Source organism: Fusarium keratoplasticum, chromosome 6 (genome assembly GCF_025433545.1).
Source record: "Fusarium keratoplasticum isolate Fu6.1 chromosome 6, whole genome shotgun sequence".
Classification (NCBI taxonomy): domain Eukaryota; kingdom Fungi; phylum Ascomycota; class Sordariomycetes; order Hypocreales; family Nectriaceae; genus Fusarium; species Fusarium keratoplasticum.
Window position 1 is genome coordinate 1,330,783 of NC_070534.1, and position 20,665 is coordinate 1,351,447.

The 20,665-nt window shown below is 53.9% G+C and overlaps 8 protein-coding genes across 8 annotated transcripts; 4 read left to right on the top strand and 4 right to left on the bottom strand.

The window, feature by feature from the left end:
* Window positions 1-44: 44 nt before the first annotated feature.
* On the bottom strand, window positions 45-1,798 carry NCS57_00838100 (ThiF domain-containing protein; the record flags this gene model as incomplete). Its single annotated transcript, XM_053058197.1, has 4 exons — window positions 45-400; window positions 461-770; window positions 821-1,393; window positions 1,439-1,798. 4 exons carry the CDS (start codon window positions 1,796-1,798, stop codon window positions 45-47), a joined length of 1,599 nt encoding a protein of 532 aa, XP_052912028.1.
* Window positions 1,799-3,139: 1,341 nt separating this feature from the next.
* On the top strand, window positions 3,140-5,050 carry NCS57_00838200 (MFS domain-containing protein; the record flags this gene model as incomplete). The annotated part of the gene is made up of 5 exons (XM_053058198.1): window positions 3,140-3,306; window positions 3,364-3,659; window positions 3,708-3,876; window positions 3,927-4,633; window positions 4,689-5,050. 5 exons carry the CDS (start codon window positions 3,140-3,142, stop codon window positions 5,048-5,050), a joined length of 1,701 nt encoding a protein of 566 aa, XP_052912029.1.
* Window positions 5,051-5,321: 271 nt separating this feature from the next.
* On the bottom strand, window positions 5,322-7,589 carry NCS57_00838300 (uncharacterized protein; the record flags this gene model as incomplete). The annotated part of the gene is made up of 1 exon (XM_053058199.1): window positions 5,322-7,589. One exon carries the CDS (start codon window positions 7,587-7,589, stop codon window positions 5,322-5,324), a length of 2,268 nt encoding a protein of 755 aa, XP_052912030.1.
* Window positions 7,590-7,995: 406 nt separating this feature from the next.
* NCS57_00838400 (uncharacterized protein) lies at window positions 7,996-9,048 on the top strand (the record flags this gene model as incomplete). The annotated part of the gene is made up of 1 exon (XM_053058200.1): window positions 7,996-9,048. Exon 1 carries the CDS (start codon window positions 8,059-8,061, stop codon window positions 9,046-9,048), a length of 990 nt encoding a protein of 329 aa, XP_052912031.1. The 5' UTR covers window positions 7,996-8,058.
* A 230-nt stretch (window positions 9,049-9,278) lies between these two features.
* NCS57_00838500 (uncharacterized protein) lies at window positions 9,279-11,396 on the bottom strand (the record flags this gene model as incomplete). Its single annotated transcript, XM_053058201.1, has 3 exons — window positions 9,279-9,490; window positions 9,548-10,010; window positions 10,071-11,396. The coding sequence occupies 3 exons, from the start codon at window positions 11,394-11,396 to the stop codon at window positions 9,279-9,281; spliced, it is 2,001 nt and encodes a 666-aa protein (XP_052912032.1).
* A 1,293-nt stretch (window positions 11,397-12,689) lies between these two features.
* NCS57_00838600 (Polynucleotide adenylyltransferase) lies at window positions 12,690-15,869 on the top strand (the record flags this gene model as incomplete). The annotated part of the gene is made up of 1 exon (XM_053058202.1): window positions 12,690-15,869. The coding sequence occupies one exon, from the start codon at window positions 12,690-12,692 to the stop codon at window positions 15,867-15,869; it is 3,180 nt and encodes a 1,059-aa protein (XP_052912033.1).
* Window positions 15,870-16,068: 199 nt separating this feature from the next.
* Window positions 16,069-17,843, bottom strand: NCS57_00838700 (XPG-I-2 domain-containing protein; the record flags this gene model as incomplete). Its single annotated transcript, XM_053058203.1, has 2 exons — window positions 16,069-17,584; window positions 17,635-17,843. The coding sequence occupies 2 exons, from the start codon at window positions 17,841-17,843 to the stop codon at window positions 16,069-16,071; spliced, it is 1,725 nt and encodes a 574-aa protein (XP_052912034.1).
* Window positions 17,844-18,353: 510 nt separating this feature from the next.
* NCS57_00838800 (Ribose-phosphate diphosphokinase) lies at window positions 18,354-20,121 on the top strand (the record flags this gene model as incomplete). The annotated part of the gene is made up of 3 exons (XM_053058204.1): window positions 18,354-18,516; window positions 18,662-18,809; window positions 18,872-20,121. The coding sequence occupies exons 1-3, from the start codon at window positions 18,406-18,408 to the stop codon at window positions 20,119-20,121; spliced, it is 1,509 nt and encodes a 502-aa protein (XP_052912035.1). The 5' UTR covers window positions 18,354-18,405.
* Between the last annotated feature and the right edge of the window lie 544 nt (window positions 20,122-20,665).

Genomic DNA, 20,665 nt, shown 5'->3' on the forward strand with positions numbered 1-20,665 from the left:
GTGGCCATTCATCATCCTGTTCAGCCTGTTGCTCGTGGCGTTCCTCACAGGCGTAGGACTTGGCATCGACTGTCGATACCGTCGAAGATGCACGTGTTGTCAATCGGCACGTACTGTTTCGTAATAATCTTGATCATCTCCTGCGCGGCCATGCCACCAGTGACGGCGGAGATGTTGTGAAGTTCACCGCCCGCAGCTCGATCCACCTCTTGGGCCGTCTTCTGGTAACGCTCATTACTGGCGGCCTGAGGTGCATTCTGTCCAATGAATGTCATGATGTCGTCGGCAGAAGCGGTGGTAACGTTGGAGGTTGCCGAGAGAGCAAGGTATATGGGGAGAAGAGAGAGCGGCATTTCAGGGCCAGCAACGGCGGCAATCTCATCGTTGGCGAGTTGTTGTTCTATCGAGTTTGGCACGTCAGCTATCTGTACTACAAGGCGTTCGACCTGATGTAACTTACCGACAACTTGATCAAGCTTGACTGTCTTATCTTCAAGCCCATTGATCAGCTTGATGAAGCGAGCATTCTTGCAAAAGAGCTCCACCTGAGCTGGGTCGATTTCCTCGCCACCAGGGATACTCCGGACTGTGTCGAGGACATGTTCAACATCCTTGCGAGCCTGATTCTTGTAGATATTTTGAAGCTTGATGTAGACACTGGACTGTGCCTTCATATCAGGGAGTCCGCCAGGTACGGGCAAACGACCTTGCTCGGAGTAAAATCGCTTGACAGCCTCGGCAATGATCCAAAAGCCAGACTTGACTTCGTGCTGGTGAACGAGTTAGTAAGCTATCATAGATGGATGCGACTGGGACTTACAGGCTCGTGGATATAGTCAAATACTTGCTGAAGGGAACTGGGGAGAGATGGCACCACGACATGTTTCATGACAGCAGCTACGGCTTCTTCAAAGTTCTCTTCGCCGCCCTCAGGATTGTCTCTCCGCATCGCTTCGGAGACGGTCTTGCGGAATGCGGTCTTGTCAGCGTAGCTGGTGGGATAGGCCCCATCGTGGCCCTGCTGCCACTGTTCGAGGTAATGAAGAAGAATGACCACTAGAGGCAGGTGGCCATGCTCATGGTTGTCGAGGTTGTCAATATCCTTGGTCATTTCCCTGGAGAACTCCGTCAACTCGGGCCAAGGAGCCAGCAACCTTAAATCCGTAGTGGCGGCCTCGTCGGGATGAGTATCGACGATGGGAAAGGTTCCAGGCAAGGTGGTCTTGAAGTAGGAGTAGTAGCCAACAGAGTGAACGGCGATGGTAGGCGTCTTGTGGTGACTGGCATATTCATGAATGAGTTGCACCTGGTCTTGTGGCAAGGGCAAAGCATATAGGATCATGGTAAACTTGGGTGCGTTGGTGAGAAGGTCTTGAAGGCTGAAGGAATCATTCTGCGCAAGGTTAGCTATGAAAATGATTCAAAGGTGGGAACCGACCTGAGACTTGGGGTACCACTCGCCCTGGACCTCTGTGTTAAGCTCAAGGAGAAAGTTGGTGGATGCTTCAGCTCTTGACTTGCCCAGCCAGCTGTCATCGACGAAGAAGTTGACGCCGAGATCTTCGTGACTCACGGCAGCTGGATCAGCAATGGTGAAGCGGCCGATACCAGGAAGCACCAGGTTCTTGAGTGTCTCAACACCAACGGTGCCAGCACCCGAGTTGACGAGGAGGATGTTGGCCGACTCGAGAGCGGCCTGACCAGAGGCTGCCCACAAGCGGAGCTGACGATCATACTTTCGTTCCTTCTCCGAGGGACCGTGAAGGACCGGGGGAGTCTGGGTCATGACGTCGGCCATGGTTAAGGATGTGGTTGCGTTGCTGTCTAGGTGGATGAAAGATGGACTCGGGCTGCCGAGATGCCGTGTGGCTTGTTCAACTACCGAACGCGCCTTAGCGAAAAGGAATGATATGATGGTCGATACGAAAGAATAGAAGTGCCGTTCGGACTCGGGATGAGGCTCAAATGCGAGCAACGGGCTTACGATAGCTTGTAGTTCTAGGCGAAGCCATTCGTAGGCGTGGCCGATGTGAGAGAGTGCGAATAACTGGGGCGTGGTGGTTGGTGCCTGTTGGGTTGTTTCCTCAAATCGCTTAGCGCGTGGTGTTGTTGGTGAAAAAAGAAAACACGCTAAGCCTGTTGTAGCAGCTTTTATCGGGGGACATGGTCCGTGCCAAGCGAGTGCGAGCTTTCATCTGGGGCAGACACGGAGGTCCGTCCCGTTGCTTGGCATCAAGGAACGATACTATGCCCATGCACGTCAAAAGTTATCGATGTCTTTCGTCGAAGCTATAGCAAATCATTGTACCTAATCTCAGTAGATCTGTCTGCTCTATACTTTGTTGAAAACTTTAGACTTAGGTAGTTGCTGCCTCCCTTTCATGAACCCAAACTGGTAAAGTTAGCAGCGCCACGATACCATCTCGCTCCCCTCTTGTATCCCGATTCCCCCCCAACGGCTCTCAACTCAGGGTCCTTAGATCGAATCGAATGAATTACTGGTTTCTGTCTAGCGCTGCCCCCAGAATCTCGCTATTAGACGGCCGTTTGCCCATATTTCCGGTAATGCTCCGTGGAAAGTGGGTGTTGGTCGCAGCTGCCGCATGGCGTCAGGCGAATGCGAGTGCGGACGTCTCACTCCACTGCAAAGGCCTCATTTAACGCACCTCCATGTTCGAGATCGCGTGAGCTGGCCAATAGAAATTCGTTAGATGTCGTCCCCTTCCCTTCTTGGCTGCCTCAGGGATCGTGAACGACAATGGAGGCGAACGCTGTCTCCTTCAAATGCGATCTTCTCCTGCCCATGTCCCTTCCTTGATCAAAATGGGACCCGTTGATTGACATCCCCCCCTTCAACGAACCGGCTTTAGATGACAAACGCTCGGGTTGGACGGTCGAATGCGAAGCACATGATTGCCGAAATCTACCTATTCACTGCTTTGTTTGGGCACTTATATGAATGACTCCCCGTTTACATATTATTGACTTGGTCCAACACTGCTAATCTGCTCGTCTACATCACCTGGGAACTGCACTTTACATCGCGGCAGTATTTTCTCTACTACCTAGTAGTGACACTATCACCTTCTCTTCAGTCCCAACTTGAAGGAAAACATCGACTCTTCAGCTCTTCGACGCAATGTCTACGGATACGGATCTCAAGGAGAGTGACTCTGTCCAGGACCAGGGCGAGTCTGGAGTGGTGCTTCCCGCCGAGAGTCCTTCTGCTCCTCCTTCAACTCCAAAGGATGAGCCCCGTATCGAGGCCGCGATCCCACCGGCTCGCTTCTGGACCTTGAGTCTCGGGTGAGCTTGACCCTCCCTTTGAATCATCCTTCTTCCTCCAACTAACCCCTGTGAAAGAGTCCTGCTTGGTCTGTTCCTTTCCATGATCGACACCTCCATCGTCGCCACGAGCCTCTACAGCATTGGCGTCGACTTTGAGGCCCTGGAGGAGGTCAACTGGGTGGCCCTCGCCTACACTCTCGCCTACCTGGGTTGCGCCGTCGTCTTCGCCCGCATCTCCGACATCGTCGGAAGACGCGATGCCTTCATTGCCGCTTACATCATCTTCTTCGCTTTCTCTCTGGCTTGTGGTTTCTCCCAGAATCTCGAGCAGCTCATCGCTTTTCGCGCTCTTCAGGGCATTGGTGGCTCCGGTATGTTCTAGACTCTCCTTTCTGTGCTCCTTAGTCTAACTCGCCCAGGCCTGTATGCCCTTACCATGATCATCCTCCCGGAGCTAAGCCCCCCTCACCTGGCCCAGCACATAGGAGCGCTGGTCGGCATGATTGTTGCTCTCTCCGGTGTCTTGGGACCTGTTCTCGGTGGTATCCTTACTCACTACACCACCTGGAGATGGGTCTTTTGGATCAAGTATGTTCCCCCCCCCTTTCCCTTTGCGCAACGCTTCTAACACTTCCCAGCGGCCCTGTGGGCTTTGTATCTCTGGTCATCTTCATATTCACTTGGCCCAAGGCTGAACACCTGCCCACGATCGAACGGCGTGCCTGGAAGGAACTCGACTACTTTGGATCCTTTCTCGCCATCGCCGCTGCCGTCCTGGTTATCTTTGCCTTCCAGACAGCTGGCACCTCGTCTAACGGCGGATGGAAGACGGCCATGTTTATCGCGCCCCTCCTGTGTGGACTACTCGCCTGGGGTTTGCTTGTCGGCTGGCAGGTCTTCATTCAGCACCGATTGAGTGAACGCTTTGCACCCGCCTTCCCGATCAACCTCTTCCGCAACCGAGTGTACACGACCGCCGCCCTCAACACTCTTTTCATCGGCTTCCCCTATCTGCTGCTCATATACGCGATCCCTCTGCGAATCCAAGTCGTCAGTGGCAAGTCTGCTCTCGTTGGAGGTGTCATGTTGCTCCCAATGCTCGGAGCGTCGGCCCTTGGAAGCATCCTGGCTGGCAAGTTCAACTCTGTCAAGAACTATGTCTTTGAAACCCTCTTCGTTGGCTCTTGCTTGATGACATTGGGCTGTGGATTGCTGGTTACTCTTGACCATGCCCCTGACGACGCCAAGTTGCTTGGTTTCATCACATTCTGCGGTCTGGGCTTTGGCTTGACGGTTGCTTCATCCACCATGCTGTCGACAATCGAGGCGCCTATCCGAGATTTTGGTACGTTGCTGATTCATAGTTTGATTTTAACGTATTAGGCTAACCATTCGTCAAGCACCTGCGCAAGGTATCCTCTCTCAGACGCGCCTCCTTGGTGGTAGTTTGGGCATCGCAACCTCGTCAGCCCTTCTCAACCAGAGAATCGTGGAGTACCTCTCCGGAATCCTGACTCCCTTCGAGAAGGCAACCATCGGCGGGCCCGACTCCCACCTCTCTGACTCGCAGTGGGCGGCCGTCCGCTACACCTACTCGGAGTCTTTTCGAGTGGACATGAAGGTGGCAGCTGGCATTTCGGCCCTAGGTGTCATCTCGACAATCGGCGCTTTTCGGAAGCACCGACTGCTTGTCGCGGAGCAGCGAGCTGCTCTTGTGCGAGAGGAGGCGGCTCGCCGCCGAGCCCAAGCCGATCAACAGTAATTGTTATGGACAAAAGGGGGTTGATCATAAAATGATGAGACTATGATATATCAAACCTGTAATTACGGGTAGCTTAGATTAGACATTAACTAAAACTGATTTCACTATGTGAATACTTACTCTAGTTAATGACTGTTGCCGTGACATATCGTGGACGAAGGCCTTCGAGTGCCTTGATGAGCAGATTTGTCAAGGCCATCATCTGGTGAAGGCGGGTGCATGTCAAGATAGACAAAGGTCATTTAGAAGATTGATGCTCATTAGATTCCGTCTATGTGCCGTCATCCATCCCTTCCTTAGCCGTCGTATCTCTAAACATATCCCCCGATACAGCACTCGGCCTCCTCGAACGCATGTCATTCAGCGCCTCGCTCTCCTCATCAATATCATCGTCGTCTCCCTCCTCATTCTCATTATCTGACGCATCAGGAGACTCGGCAAGACTGTGCTGCAGCGACGCCATGAAGTCGCCCGCCGCCCCAAACTTGGTGATACCCGACTTGTGCGGTAATGTCGAGTACATCCTGTGTGCCTCGTCCAGACATCGCCGCGCCTGAATGTGCTTTGACTGTTGAAGCCAAGCATCTGCGCTGAGCACACTCCATGTCGCGGATTTGCGACGGCGTGATCCCCAGTGCCAACTCCCCACGCCTTCTTTAGACCCGTAGCAGATAGCGAGGCGTTCCTTCATGAGAGCATCTCCAACACTACCAAGGATCTTGGATTCGAGGAGTCGGACTCCCCATCGACCCGCATCATCAATATTTGTCCCGCCTCGAAGGCGAAGCAGCTCGAGACCGAGTGTTAGACTGCGCAAGGCTCCATATGGAGAGCTGCACCGGGTGTTGTAAGAGTAAAAGGCAGCCTCGAGCATCTGATCAATCGTCTCAGCCCTGTTTTTCGATGACATCTGCACTGGCATGATGAGGAGACTCAGTGCAGCCATTTCGTTGGCTGCAGCATGATGTTTCCAGGCCTTGGAATCGCTAAAGTCGGATCGCAAAAGATCATATGTCGACTGCGCCAACTTCCAGTCTCGCAACATGAAAGCATAATCGGCCAGTTTTCGCATGATGGCTTCGGGTGCTTCTGCTGAGTAGAACCCAGCCATGTTATAATTATCCCTTGAGCTACTGGTGCTCGATGAGGACCTTGAGCTGCCACCAAACGCCCATTTCCTTGACAAATTCATGAAACGTCCTGTGATGCCTCTCCGCCGTGAGGCAACCTGATCATTCCAGATGGAAACATGTCGCTCCATTGTAGGTACGATAGACTGTGCCACCATCTCCCGCACAAAAGTGCGAATAGCGGTGGCGTCCGACTCGAATATGTATCGCGTGGGATCTTCAAAGTCCTCATCATCTTCACTTCGCCGAATGTCCTCAAGTTCCTCGCGAGCAGACATCCAGTCGCTGCGAGGAAGCGGGATGCTGTCATCGTCTGTTTCGGCGCTCTGGCTGCTTCGCAGACGTAGGAGATGGCAGTGTATGCCTAGATGACGCTTCATCTGCTCAAAAAGTCCCATAGACCTTGTGATGTCATCCTTCTCCTCGTCGTGCACCAGAACGTAATATCGTAGATAGTCACTGTCCACCCACAATGGCAGCCTTTGGCTACCCTGGTTTGTCTCCGTATATAGCCGCCTCAGCTCTTCAATCGGGTTAGGATTCCGCGAGCTAATTGCGATAACACACGCTACTGGATGTGAGAAAGTCTCATGGGGTGATATGGGGAGGCCAGACAGCAGCCGTCGCAGGTATAGGGCATAGTATGGTGATGTCTCTTCTGACATGTCTTGGTTTGCAAACACGCCGTGCTGTGGTGGTGCCGCAAAGGATTCTTCCGCATAGGACAAGTGCCTCTCCACGACAGCTTCCACATCTGCCAGAAGTTGCTTGTCTCGCGACGTGCTCGCCTGGCTACCATTTTGCCCTTGCGACGGCGCCGGGTTCTTGAGGCCAGACACCGTGGGGTCTGGATGCTCAACATTGTCGCCGAATCTTGTAAATCGGATCGAAAAGCCCTCGACCCCTCGGCTCATCCCATTACTATCCCTAATCGTGATCTTGCCTTGGACGTCCTCGCCAAACGGTCGCAGAAGTTCCCAGAGGCCATGACGGAACCCTTTCTCCGTCATCAAAGCCTCCGTATCCTCTGAAGTGTAAATGGAGACATGGGGAACGAATGCCCGCAAAACCAGACTTAGTGGCTCAGCCGGACTGTCTCCCGCATTCTCGGCGAGTATTCGGTTGGACCGGGAGTCGAAAACGGTGTGCGAGAGGACTCGAGATGGAGAACCTCGGCCAGCTGGCGATATGGATCTTGACCCCGGCGGTGATAGCGTAGAAGCGTAGAGTGAGGCGGCAGAGGGGTTGGATCGTCGAAAGGCCAGGTTGGTCTCGGATTGCGACAACGGCAGCGACTCGAGGATAGGGGTAGAATGTCGCGCTTTGGGAAATTTCATGGCCGATGCTGCCACCGGCAAAGCCTGGAGTGGTTCCGTCGGCGAGACATCATCTTCGAGAGGTTGTGGCATGAAGGCGACGGCGTACGGCGACTTGCTTTGACGTTATCGAGTAAGAGACAGGGAGTCGAGGAAACGGGGCCGGAGTTCGGAGGGAGGGGGGGTTCAAGAGACGCTCGAGAAGGAGGGTGGTGAATCGCAAGCTGACAAGGCCAAGAGTCGGCTCGGCATGATCTTATCGCTGAGAGCAAGGGTACATTTGGCGAATACTGAAAACTGAAGGTGTCTTTAAGCTTGAAAGGACATGGATCTTTTTGGTCTGTGAAGGTCGGGCGACGATGTGGAAACTCTGGATATGAACGGGGTACGTACCTTCTTACCTCATACCGCAGACGTGGGCCGCCCAGGTGGGAGCTCCAGATCACTCTAGCGGGGAGCCAGGGTGATATTCAGTACCTGCATAAGCTGCATGTGCAACTTCAAGGTTGATGTTGCTTGGGAACAACACTTGACCCTCATCTTTGCCACATTCCGACACACGATGCCCTCAGACCTAGCAGACTATCTAGCCTCTAGATATCTAGTCGCCGACCCGAAACCATCAAAGAAGCGAAAGCGCAAGCGCGGTGACAACGCCAGCGGTGGCCTCCTTATACAAGACGACGACGACTCGGGCTGGGGTAACTCCAGCGCCCAACAAGATGACGAGGGTACAGATGCCCCCGTGACGGTAACGGGGAGATCTGCCGAGTTTCGAAAAACCAAGAAAAGCAATTGGAAGTCGGTTGGAGAAGGGGAAGGAACTCCGAAGGATGATTCTGCGGCCGCTGCGGACGCCATCCTCGCATCAGCGGCTGCAGAGCATGACGCGGCTAGAGATGAAGACGACGAAATGCCAATCGTGGAGGACGGTGGGAGTGTGGTCAAGATGAGCGATGGAACCCACGCAGGTCTACAGAGCGCAGCAGCCGTCTCGGCGCAACTCAAGCGACGCCAAAGAGAGGAACGCGAGGACTTTGAACGACACCGCAAATCAGCAAAGGAGGAAGAAACAGTTTATCGCGATGCCACCGGTCGACGAATCGACATCTCCATGAAACGCGCCGAAGCGCGACGCGCAGCCGCCGAGGCGGAGGAGAAGGAACGGCTCGCCAAGGAGGCGCTCAAGGGCGAGGTCCAGCTTGAGGAGGCGCGGAAGCGGCGCGACCAGCTACAAGATGCTAAGCTCATGTCGTTTGCTCGCAGAGCTGACGACGAGGAGATGAACAAGGAGCTGAAAGAGCAGGAACGCTGGAATGATCCCATGATGCAGTTCATGGCAGAAAAGAAGGACGCGCCGGGCAAGGGCAAAAAGTCGAAACGGAAGCCTGTCTATGCTGGTGCGGCACCCCCGAACCGCTATGGCATCAAGCCGGGCTATCGGTGGGATGGAGTTGATCGTAGCAACGGATTTGAGGGAGAGAGGTTCAGGGCCATCAACCGGAGAGAGCGGAATAAGGGGCTGGATTACGCATGGCAAATGGACGAGTAGAGGCATAATTCTTGATACACGGATTCTATTATATACCCATATCTGAGCGCTTTACATCTCGTCCCAGGACGCTAGTAGGGTTTCAGTCTCATGTGGCATCCATCCCCCGCTGACGGTTCAAAAAAGGTTCTCAGCTGGGACATCCTGAGGCTGGTACGAATTATGAAGAGAAACGAAATCCACATCACATGTCTGTCCGCCCAGACTTGGAATCAGTGCTTCCCCTATTCCTAAGTCCTGCGGCGGAGTCGCTTGTCCGGACCATAATCGCACAGCTTCTTGACAAGCTGGATCCATTCGCTCTTGGGCATCTGGCCAGGCCTATCACCAAGACGATGCTGGAACAACTTGATCAGATCACCGATAACGATGCCTTCGTTGGGGATCTTTTCCAGAATTTCGGATGGCTCGATGATAGAGCCTCCAGCGGAGGGAGAGGCGCCTGAAAGATTCATGTTAGCCCAGCTTCAACTTGCTGCAAAGGTTGAGTGATGCTTACCACCTTGTGTCGGGATGGGGCTACCAGCCCTAGATGCCGACGGCGTGCCTCGAGCACTACCGCTGACAAGCTTCAACTTCTTCTTCCTGGAAACAGCGCCATCCGACATCTCACCACCCGTCGCTTCTCCGTCGCTACCGGATCCGGCGCCCATTCGCTGAGCAGCTGTACGCTGGGGCAGAGGAGTGCCAGCCCTGCTTCCCGCAGCAGGCGTGGCAGTCTTCTTGAGCTTCTTCCGAGAGGATTCGTTCCCACTGGACTCGGAGAGGGTTGGCGAACCGGGGCGTTTACGGGATTTGCCCTTCTTCGAACCCTCAGGCTTCTTTCCGGATGGAGTATTGGTACCCTTTGTGCCAGACCCCTTTGACTTTTCGCCAGCCTTCTTATCGTCATCCTCCTTTTTATCTTCATCCTTCTTATCCTCTTCCCCTTCCTCCTCTTCATCGGAGTCGGAATCATCAGACTAATTCACGTGTTAGCGTGGGCTTTGTCCACAAACAGCAAGTACCTATGGTATGCTTACCGAGCTGCTCCAGGGGTTGTCCTCAGAGTTATCACTCTCATATATGTCCTCTCGGTCTCGCTTGATAAGCGCCTTTCTGGTCGCCTTGCCAAGCTTTTGTCGCTCAATCTCCTCCTTCAACTCCTCAGCCAGCTCTCTGTCGACTTCCTGTTCGTCACCGTCACCAAAGAGATTAGCGCCGAGTTGCTCGCGTCGAATGCGATCCTTCGAGTCCTTGGTATCTTCATCATCGTTCTTTTCAAAGAGAGGGGCCTCGTCATCGTCTTGGAACTCATCGCCTGACATGTCGATCTCGTCATGTTCAAGCTTTTCCGACCTGGAGGCTGCCTTGAAAGTAGCGCTCTCTGTCTTGACCATCGGGCCCCGTCCGTAGAGAAGTTGTCGAGTAGCCTCAAGATCCTGCCGGCCTGCCCTCTTCTCCTCGTCTTTCATGACCCAACGACCAACGTCCACCTTCTTGCCCATCAATGCCTCGGCCTCATCGATTGTGAATGGTTGGAAAGGGGGCTTTGAAGTGAACCTGTACCACTTCTCAAGAGGTACCATGCGGAAGACTGACTGGTCGATCATGAAAGCCACGTTTGACTCGGAAAGGGCAGCGACGTAGCTACCGACCCAGACATTCTTCCCCTCTGCATCTTCAAGATGCCATGGAAGGGCCTCTTCATATCGCAGCTCGGATTCCTTCTTGGCAGCTTGTGTTTTCGGGGCCCTGTTAAAGTTTGTCTTCTCCTCTTTTTGCTTCTTGGGTCGCTTAGGGTTGACCTCTTTGGCGACAGGCGCAATCTTAGCCTGGTCGACGGCGCGTTGGGCCTCTCGTTCGGCCTTCATCTGGGCCAATCTCTCCGCCTCCTGCTCGTCCACCTGTGGCACTTCGGGAGCTTCTATCTTGGGTGCTCTTCCTGGAGGAGGTTGACGGGCGTCTCGTCGGTGCAGCGTGACGGGTCGTGCGAAGTCGTCCTGGTCGGATGGGTCGATGGGCTTGTCACCCATCTTTGCTTGGGAGAACTTCATCATGTGGTAGCGAATGCCGTCGAGAAGAGCTTTCTTGGTCGTCATGATGGCGATGTCGGTAAACTGGGCAGGTGGTGGCTCCGACCATCCATCATAGAGCTTCCGCCGCTCTTCAGTACTTGGCTTCATTCCATTCTGTGAGCCAGCATTCGGTTGCGCCCCAGGTTTGGGTCCTGCCTTTCGCGAAACAAGGGGATTCGCGCGTGGCTTCTTCCGCATCGGTCGGAGAGGATTCGCCTTCTGGGCTTTCGGGGCGCCGTTCGGGTGGCCAGGCGCGCTGCCAGACGGGCCTCCGGGCGGTGGCGCGCTCATCTTGACGGTGATCTACTGGTGATTTGAATGATAGATTCTGCAGAGGGTGCTACCAAGGCAGCAGGTCAGGCTGGGCCTGGAGCCTAGCGTTGCGCCGGGCGCAAACAACAGAGCAAACACGTCGGGATTTGGGTAACTGTGCTAATGATGTCGATAGAGGAGAAAGTCGCGGTCGTCTCGATCTGCTGGTGATTGAGAGACGAGGGTCAGGAAGGGGGCGGAGGAAGTTATTTCTATTGACAAGTGGATGTTGGTGCAGGAGGAGCGCTAGGTCGTGTTGCTTGCTACTGGTATGACGATGACAAAGGCGCGAAGCAAGCGAGCAAGCCACAATGGATGGGTGGCTGTGCGCGCCAGCTGGGAACCAGGTACCGAGGGAGCACCGACTCCCACTGGCCTTGGCAAACTGGCAAGGTCTTTGTTCTGGGAAGCTCATCAGGCGACCCACCATCACTTGGGAACCTATACACGGCTATACGGTTTTCTCTGTACGTTTCACCCTACCTAGGTAGTCAATTTTCTTGCGCTTCTTCTTGACGGTACCAGACTCTGGCCTTTTTATTTCAATTGAGTGGAGCATTGGAACTGCAGGTAAGCACAGTACTTGTGAGTACTCCAACACTGTTCGTGACATACCGGCGTACGCTGTGGAACTCTGATAAGAGGCGCATGATACACAGTTGGCGCGCAGGGTCTGGCACTGTATCCGGCCGTGTCCACTGGCAAGGGCAATTGTCTGGGCATTTTGTGGGGTTGCAGAGCCTCTACCTACAAACAGGGACAGCTGCTGAGCATCATCCAGCATTGCTTTGTCGCCTCATTCCCAATTTCTTTCAAAACATCTCACACGCATCCGTCCTTGCGTCGACGACTGTGCCGCATCCAATCCCTTCCTGTCCCTTCCTACCCCTCCCTCTTTGACCGGCCACAGGCTGCCCCTTCCCGCTCAAGCGAGGTGATGGGCCAAAGAGAGCCGGCTGTATCTTTACACCCACCATCCAGACCCCTCCCTCAAGTTGGATGGCTCCCTGGACACTCAATTATCGCTACAGGCTGTCGCGCGGCCCTTTTTCATCTCTTTCACGTTTCTTCTCTTCCTAAGGAGCCTAAAGTCCTCGAGCTTTCAATTCCTTTGTGTCGACGTTCTTTTGCCTGAGAAGCGACTAGCCATACCCTGGTCAACCATCTAAGCCGGCCTCCAACTTACCCACCACTGCCGACTCAAGATAGATATTATCCTGTCAAGCTCTCACGATACTCGTTTGTTCAGCGTGTTGCATTGGACAGGTCTCGATGCTATCCAATCGTCCAGAACCGCCGCCTGGCGCGCCCAACGGCGGCCAGCAGGCCGGTCTTGAGAACCACCTTCGCAACCTAATCCTCTCCAACAATGGGCCATTACAGGATGCTTCTACCGGAAAATCTTCTTCGGGCATCCCCGCGCAGGGTCCTCTGAAGTCGGAGGCTACGGCTCCTGGCTTGGCCGCAAAGTCACAAAATGGCATGGGTAGCAACGTTCCGAGTGAGCCCTCCGCAAGGCCTCCCCCATCCAAGCCATCGCGCAAGCGGATGAACCAGGCACAAAGACGCCAGATGAGCTCTCAATTGTCTATTCCCATTGACCCCCGATCTCAGCAATCCCCGCCTGCAAGGTCCTATCAGAGTCCGACTTCACACTACTCACGACCTTCTCAGTCTTACCAGCGCCACATGCACACCAATTCTCATCCAAGAACGACACATTACGATGGTCGCCAAAACGGTTCGTATGGTCAGCGTTCATGGAACGGCCCTCAGCAGGGCATTGGACCACACGGTTCTGCTCATTGCCAGCCGCCAGGCATTCCTGCGGATTCTATGCCCCTGCAGCTTAGTCGTGGTGGTATGCACCTCTACAACTCCAGACGCGACCCCCAGTTCTCCCCCGAGGAAATCAGCGCCCAGGCTTCTCTCCTTGACCGGCTTTGTTTTGAGGTGGTTTCCAACTCTGAGATCGAGAGATCCGAGATTGCGGAGAAGGAGGCCTTTCGTTGCCGTATCGAAGCCATCAGCCAAGAGGCCATTGCCCGTTGCGAGAAAGAGCAAAACCCAGAAGGAGAGTTCGATCCACTCTCGGTTCAGCTTAAATGTTTTGGCAGTCTATCCTCGGGGTTTGCTACGAAGGCCTCCGACATGGACCTTGGGCTGTTGTCCCCAATGTCCCCCATCCAACCTGATGCTCCCGGTTCTCAGATCCCGCGCTTACTAGAGAAAGCCTTCTTAGATGCCGGCCTGGGTGCCAGATTATTAACCCGCACTCGAGTCCCCATCATCAAGCTTTGCTCGGATCCGCCCAAGAAGCTACGACAAGATCTTCTCGAAGAGCGCTTCAAATGGGAAAACGGACTTGACGAAACTCACGAAGATGACGAGCATGATCACGACAATGATCAGACTGGTCTTGCTGGTCCTGAAACCAAGACGTCAACATCTCTTGAGGTCACGTCGCCAACCTCTTTGACAGCAGAACCCCAGAGTTTCGATATCAAACAGGGTCCCAAGAATACACTCGCCTCATACTACGGTTTGGCAAAGCGCGTTCTCCGTAGAGCGGGTGGTCGCGATGCCACCGTGTCCAACTATCGCGATCTTGCAGATCAGGACTGGGACATTCTGAACCGGGTTTGCCAGGCCTTCGTCGCTGGCCTCTCGGATCCGCAACTTCGAGGTCGCTTAGCCAGATACCCATCTCTCACTTTTGAATCCGTCGACAATGGGCAAACCAACCGGTCGCTTCTCGGCGTTTATACGCAAATCGAGGGTGAGCAGATCCGGCAACTTTGGGAGGAGAGAGGTGTCCAGGAGCGAGCCCAACAACCTCGTCTTCTCGCTGAGCAAGCGATGAAAATCTGGGAAGAGGCTCAAAACAAGGTGAACTTCGGCGTGGACCCTGTCTTCTACACCAAGGAACTTCAGCTGGCTCTTGACAAGATGAAGAAGGCGCCTTCAGTGCAGTTTGTGTCCCTGGAGCAAACGCAACACGAAGCACCCATTGTCTACTCTACCCGAGCCCTGAATATAATCAATGCTCTACGGCCAGCGAGCGAGCTCGCAGCCTCAGACTGGACCCGTCTGGTGGTCACTCAGTACTTGAACGGCATCCATCAAGAGGAAATTCGAAAGACTATAACGGATCACATCGCATCACGAGGCGGGGACATCCCAATCAGAGCCGTCATCCGTATGCACAAGGCCATCCATCTGGCATGGGAATTCGAGCGGGCGATAGAGAAGGATCTTTATGACGAGTCCGTGATTCCAGATATCAAAGAGTACATCGCCCTACTCCGAGCCCCCTTCCAGCAGTCAGACGAATCTTCTGCGAATACCGACTTCATCATTCCTCTTACGCCAGTGACCTCTAGTCTGGTAGCGAGAATCAGGGCCCTCCCAGACCCTCACAAGCTGGCCCCCAATCAGCCGCGTGACCGATACCGAGATCGCCTGGAGTTCCCTAAGACGGGCGCAGGCGTCCAATGCGATATCAACTTTTCGGCTCACTTGGCTTTGCACAATACGGCGCTCTTGCGATGTTACTCTCTTACAGACCCACGGGTGCGACCGATGGTGCTATTCGTCAAGCATTGGGCGAAAATGCGTGGAATTAACTCTGGGTACCGTGGAACTCTGAGCAGCTACGGCTATGTGTTGATGGTACTTCACTACCTGGTCAACGTCGCAGAGCCCTTTGTCAGTCCTAATCTCCAACAATTGGCTCCTCCACTCCCACGAGGGTTGTCGCCTGTCGAGCGGGAGAAGGCAACACTATGCCGTGGTCATGACATCCGATTCTGGCGCAACGAAGAGGAAATACTGGGTCTTGCTCAGGCAAATCAACTAAATCACAACAACGCAACAATCGGCCATCTTCTCCGTGGCTTCTTTGAGTACTATGCTCATAGTACGATGCTGAGCACCTTATCAAGCCGAGGCTTCGACTGGGGCCGAGACGTGCTCAGTTTGCGTACACCAGGCGGGTTGCTGACCAAGCAAAATAAGGGTTGGACAGGAGCAAAGACTGTCATAGTCCTAGACGCGCAAGGGGCCGGTCCTCATCCTCCACCACAAACTGAACAAACGCCTACACAGGTAGCTGCCCCCAAAGGGCAAGTCATATCTGACGAAGGCGGGCAGTCTAAGCAAGTGAACACAGCAAGCAAGAACACCGAGTTCAAGGAAATCCGGCACCGGTATCTGTTTGCTATCGAGGACCCCTTCGAATTGGACCACAATGTCGCTCGAACTGTCACACACAATGGTATTGTATCAATCCGAGATGAGTTTCGGCGTGCATGGAGAATCATCCGATCGGCAGGGAATGGTAGTTCGCAGGAAGAGCTCCTTCGGGACGTGAACGATGTTGAGGAAGAGGAAAGCCCCTTGTCAAAGCTTTTGGACGATATTCACGGACTCGGACAGACACGAAATGGATGAATAGATGAGAATTATGCTGAGACGACTGATGTACACCTAGGAAGGATGGTCATGGTAGCGGCGTAACAGGGTGGCAGATAGGCCTACAAGATAAACGGTCGGGGATATGTTTTTGGGAATAGTTGAACTTTGATTGTCGGGTGACATGGGAAACAGAGCAAATAAGTCAATCATGCATATCATGTGACTACGACTATATTCATGTGTCGTGGGACAAGATATCAAACGGGTTACGTGTGGCCGTGTTTCCTGGTCCAGCCTTCTTGCCGCGGCCATGCTGCTTGACTGCCTTCCGCTTCTTTGGTGTCGAAGTTCTCCTAGGTTGCTCTTCAGGATCCGTGTTTGGTAACGGTACTAGCCTAGTGATGGTTTTCAAGATCTGTGCATCGCCGCTCTTTCGCAGAAACTCTAGGGTACTCTCGATAGTTGGAAACTCGGCCAACGACGGGAGGGAGGAAAGCATGCTATGTAGCTCCGGCATTGTTTCCTCGACAGATGCAAGGGATATGGCCTGTTTAAGAAGGCGGAACGAGTAATGCGCCGCCTGCAGCTGAGCAACGAAGTGGATGATGTCCCAAGAGACTCTTTTGAACGCTGTTTGCTGCAAGCATTCCTCAAGAATCTGCAGTACGTGAGATTTCTTGCCTTCCTCGCAACAGTGTCTAATGTCCAAGGTTAGGCAGAGCATATGCCATGCCTGAACTGCATCGCCCCGTGATTCCACATTGGCCTCAGACATCAGGTTCGTGAGGTCTTGGGCCCACACCTTTGCAGCTTCTTTGGGTAGCATGTGCACTTGTCGGCCTTTTTGCACGCTCGTGTTAACACGCCGATACTCTTGGACGATTGATGATGGGCCGGGAATGATCCATCGAGCCACCGTATAAGCCAGTTGGCGGATTGGAGTACTCTGCTCCCAGGCACTTCCGCGGGAGGGGTTCTCAAGGAGGATGGGTAGAAAGATCATGTCGCCATTTGGATCATTTGGTTGGACATCTTGGTTGCCCAGCTGTAGAATCAGCTCTGATATCCGGGGATCTAATGTCCCAATTCGTATATCCCCGCTTGCCGTTGACACGGGCAATGGTGCTGTCTCATGATCAAGATACTCATGGCAGAACTCCGCGTAACCTGCTGTGTCGGCAACTCCCTTGGCACAATCTCGCAGAAGCTGAGGAAGCGTGGAATGAGGCGAGCGCTTACGCTCGTAAGCTAACCGGCAGATCTCAGATGCAGGTGAAAGCTTCACCTTCTCGCAGATATGCGCAGGGGAGAAGCTAGCACACGCCAGTCTCGATTGACCATCAAGATAGATATCGCGAAGAAACACGACACGGCCATGGCCTAGATCATGTACCAGCAGGTCTGAATCCGAGGTGAGAACTGTGCCTCCAGATTTTGAGAGCCGCTGGGCGCAGTATGCATCAGCCTCGCCGGGGACGAGATGAACGAATTTTGCGTAGCGGTTGCAAAGTCGTAGCGCATCGATAATTGCTGGTACATGGAAACTGGGTGGTAGAATTGGTTTTCCCAGGTGTTGTGTAGAGGAGAAAAGTGTTGGGGGAGTCTCCTTGGCAGTTGAAAAATAGGCCGGAGAGAAGCCACTTGGGTCCTTGGAGTGCGATACTTTGAGCTGATTGAGGCTTTTCACCATTCTCTCCATCCGGACTAGTCGCTTTGCTCGCGGGAGATGGCCGTCGAAGTAAATGGCTTCACTGGTTTGCTCGAGTTAGCTTGGACTCCCTTAGAAGGAATGGCGACTCACACACTTACACCACGACTGACGAGTTCATCTAGCCATGCGATGGTGGTATCCCCGAGGAGTTGGTATGAGGGCTGGACTATACCATGTCTATTGCAGATGTGAAGAATGTGATATGCCAAGGCAGGGCCATCAATGACTACTCGGTCGTTGTCAAGAACTCCATGAACCGCATAGGGTTCTAGGGTAGAGATGAGATGAGGGATGCCCATTGCGAGAGTGGTTAATGGACTCGCTGTGCCACTCTCATTGAAGCTGAGAATCTAAAACGGAAGGTTGTCCTTGAGGGAAAGATCCAATGCTGGCCGTTTCTAGAAAACCTCCAAGTGAGACGTTGTCACGCATTGAGCGACCCGTTAAAGGCAACACACGCGACAGAGGCGACCGGCTGGATGCGTTCGCAAGGATTCCGGCCTCCGGTTGCGAGGCTGTGACGCACTTTCCGAAATGCCCCGCTTGGTGACCGACGGCGGGACTGCAAACTGCAAGGACAGTGCTTGGCACTGTATGACACCGCAGATAACGACTGGCTGAGAGCCGCCGATAACCCTTTGCGTAACCCAACCTGTTGCCGTGCGGCCGCTAAAAAAAAGCAATACGGCGCACACTGGGTCCCGTGCGCAGAAGTGGCTTGGCTCGGCTCGCACGGTGCTCTGTACCGCGTCCGTGAAAAAAAAAGCTTCCCACCTGAGCAACGCAGCTTTTTCCCAACCTTCTTTCCCTCTCAATCTTTCCACGCTTCATCCTCACGCATCGATTGATGGGCTGCCCAAGATGCGCAACACGCTGATATTTGCCGGCAATTCATGCCCAGTTCTCACAGGCCAGATCTGTGAGAATCTGGGTATGCAACCTGCCAGCGCCGAGCTTACTCAGTTCTCCAATGTGAGCTTCCCCTCGCCGTTATCGCCATTGTCCTCTGGAGTCACCATCCCTGGGCCGCATTCCTTTGTCACCTTCTAGGGCGCTGGTGTCTCCGATCAATCAATGGCGTTTCAATGCACGCTCTCGAGGCTAACTGATTCCCAAGGGCGAGACGAGTGTCAGAATCTTGACAAGCGTCCGAGAGAAGGATGTCTTTGTCGTCCAGTCTGGAAGCTCTAGCATCAATGACTCCATCATGGAGCTTCTCATCATGATCTCGGCATGCAAGGGCGGCTCTGCCAACAAGGTCACTGGTTCGTGGTTATCTCTTCCCGTTTGAGATCCCGTAGGCTGACTTGGCATCGCTGCCCAACAGCCGTCCTCCCTTACTTCCCCTACAGCCGTCAGTCCAAGAAGAAGTCCCATCGAGGCGCTATTACGGCTCGCATGCTTGCCAACCTGATGGGTGTTGCTGGTGTCAAGCACGTAATCACCGTCGACCTTCATGCATCCCAGATGCAGGGATTCTTCAAATGCCCCGTCGACAACCTCCATGCCGAGCCCATCCTCGCCAAATGGATCCGCCACAACGTCCCTAACTGGCGCGAAGCGGTTGTTGTTTCCAAGAATGCGGGAGGGACCAAGCGAGTCACGTCCCTCGCCGATGCGCTCAAGCTCAACTTTGGAATCGTCACCACAGATCGGAAGCGTGTCAGCAACATGACGGCTAGTATGATCATGAGACACTTCGATCATAGTGTCGATAGCCAACCAGCGTTGGAATCGAGCCGGCCCATTCCCAACCGCGGTGCTCGTGAGCCAGCATCCGAGCGTGAGAAGACCCCTAAGAGGGATGTTACTCCTCCACGAACCTCGCGGATTGTGACGGATCTGCAGGGCTCCCCTAAGCGAGTTAATGGCTCGTCGGCCCGCACTTCTAACCTGAGTCTTGCCGAGTCCGCGGATGACAACGTTACACCCCCAGCTCGGTCGCCCGAGCCATCAGTGAACGGCGAGGCCGACTATGATGACCACAAGGCACACGAGGTCACACATGGCCGCCTGGTCCAGGGACGTATTGTTGAGGACGACTTCCCCTCCCCTGATCGATCCGCCGCCGATGTCAGTCTACATGACGAGGATCCCATGACCATGTCCCATGCGTCATCGTTCTTCGCCCCCGAGCCTCAATCTCTTGGAGGATCCGGTGATGCGGCAGCAAGTTCTGATGAGGAGGACAATGCGTTCGAAAACCCCAACGCCGAGCACATGATCACTTTGGTTGGAAACGTCAAGAACCGGACCGTCTTCATCGTGGATGACATGATCGACAAGGCCGGCTCTTGGATTGCTGCCGCTGAGACCGTGATTAAGAAGGGCGGGGCTAAGAAGGTGTACTGCATGGCGACTCATGGCATCTTTGGCGGAGACAGTCTTGAACAACTGCAAGCATGCGAGTGCATCCACCAGATTGTTGTCACCAACAGCTTCCCCATTGATAAGGACAGGGCACGCAACATCAGTAAGCTCGTGGTACTCGATCTCTCGTTCCTGTTGGCCGAGGCCATTCGGCGCAACCACTACGGCGAGTCCATCTCGCCCTTGTTCCAACATTCTGGGGACTAGACAGATGGAACCTGCTATACTCTTGCTCTCTTGTCTCCCGCCATGATGCGATTGCACAATTTGAGGCGGGTAATGGCATACTTCTTTGACGATATTCTTAGGGCCATTCTTTTGGTGTTTTTCTTAGCGAGGCGTCTGGGGAAAGGAACCGTTGGTGCCCTGAGCAGGACTTCATTCCTTGAGGGCTTACAAACAAAAGCAAAGTAGGTGACGAATCACGACTACTATTTCCCGGTCTTTTTGGTGCAGGAGCCTCTCGCGCGTGACAGTGTCCGCCTTTAGTTGTGCTGATGTGAATGAAACCGAGCTACATGCTCACCCAGCGGTGCTGTCACTTGTTGACGGCAAGGGCCCGATTCACCCCAGAATGGGTTCTTAACGGAACGTTGGAAGATGAAACTTTATCGAACTTAGAAGGCCTGTGACCCAAGACCATTCGTGGTCTCTTTTGTTCCTTCGGGGGCAAATGGGTTTTGGGCAAGAGAACTTTTCGAACATCCATGTGAGCTCCGGCGAGATGTAGAGGGCTTGACTGTTTGGCCAC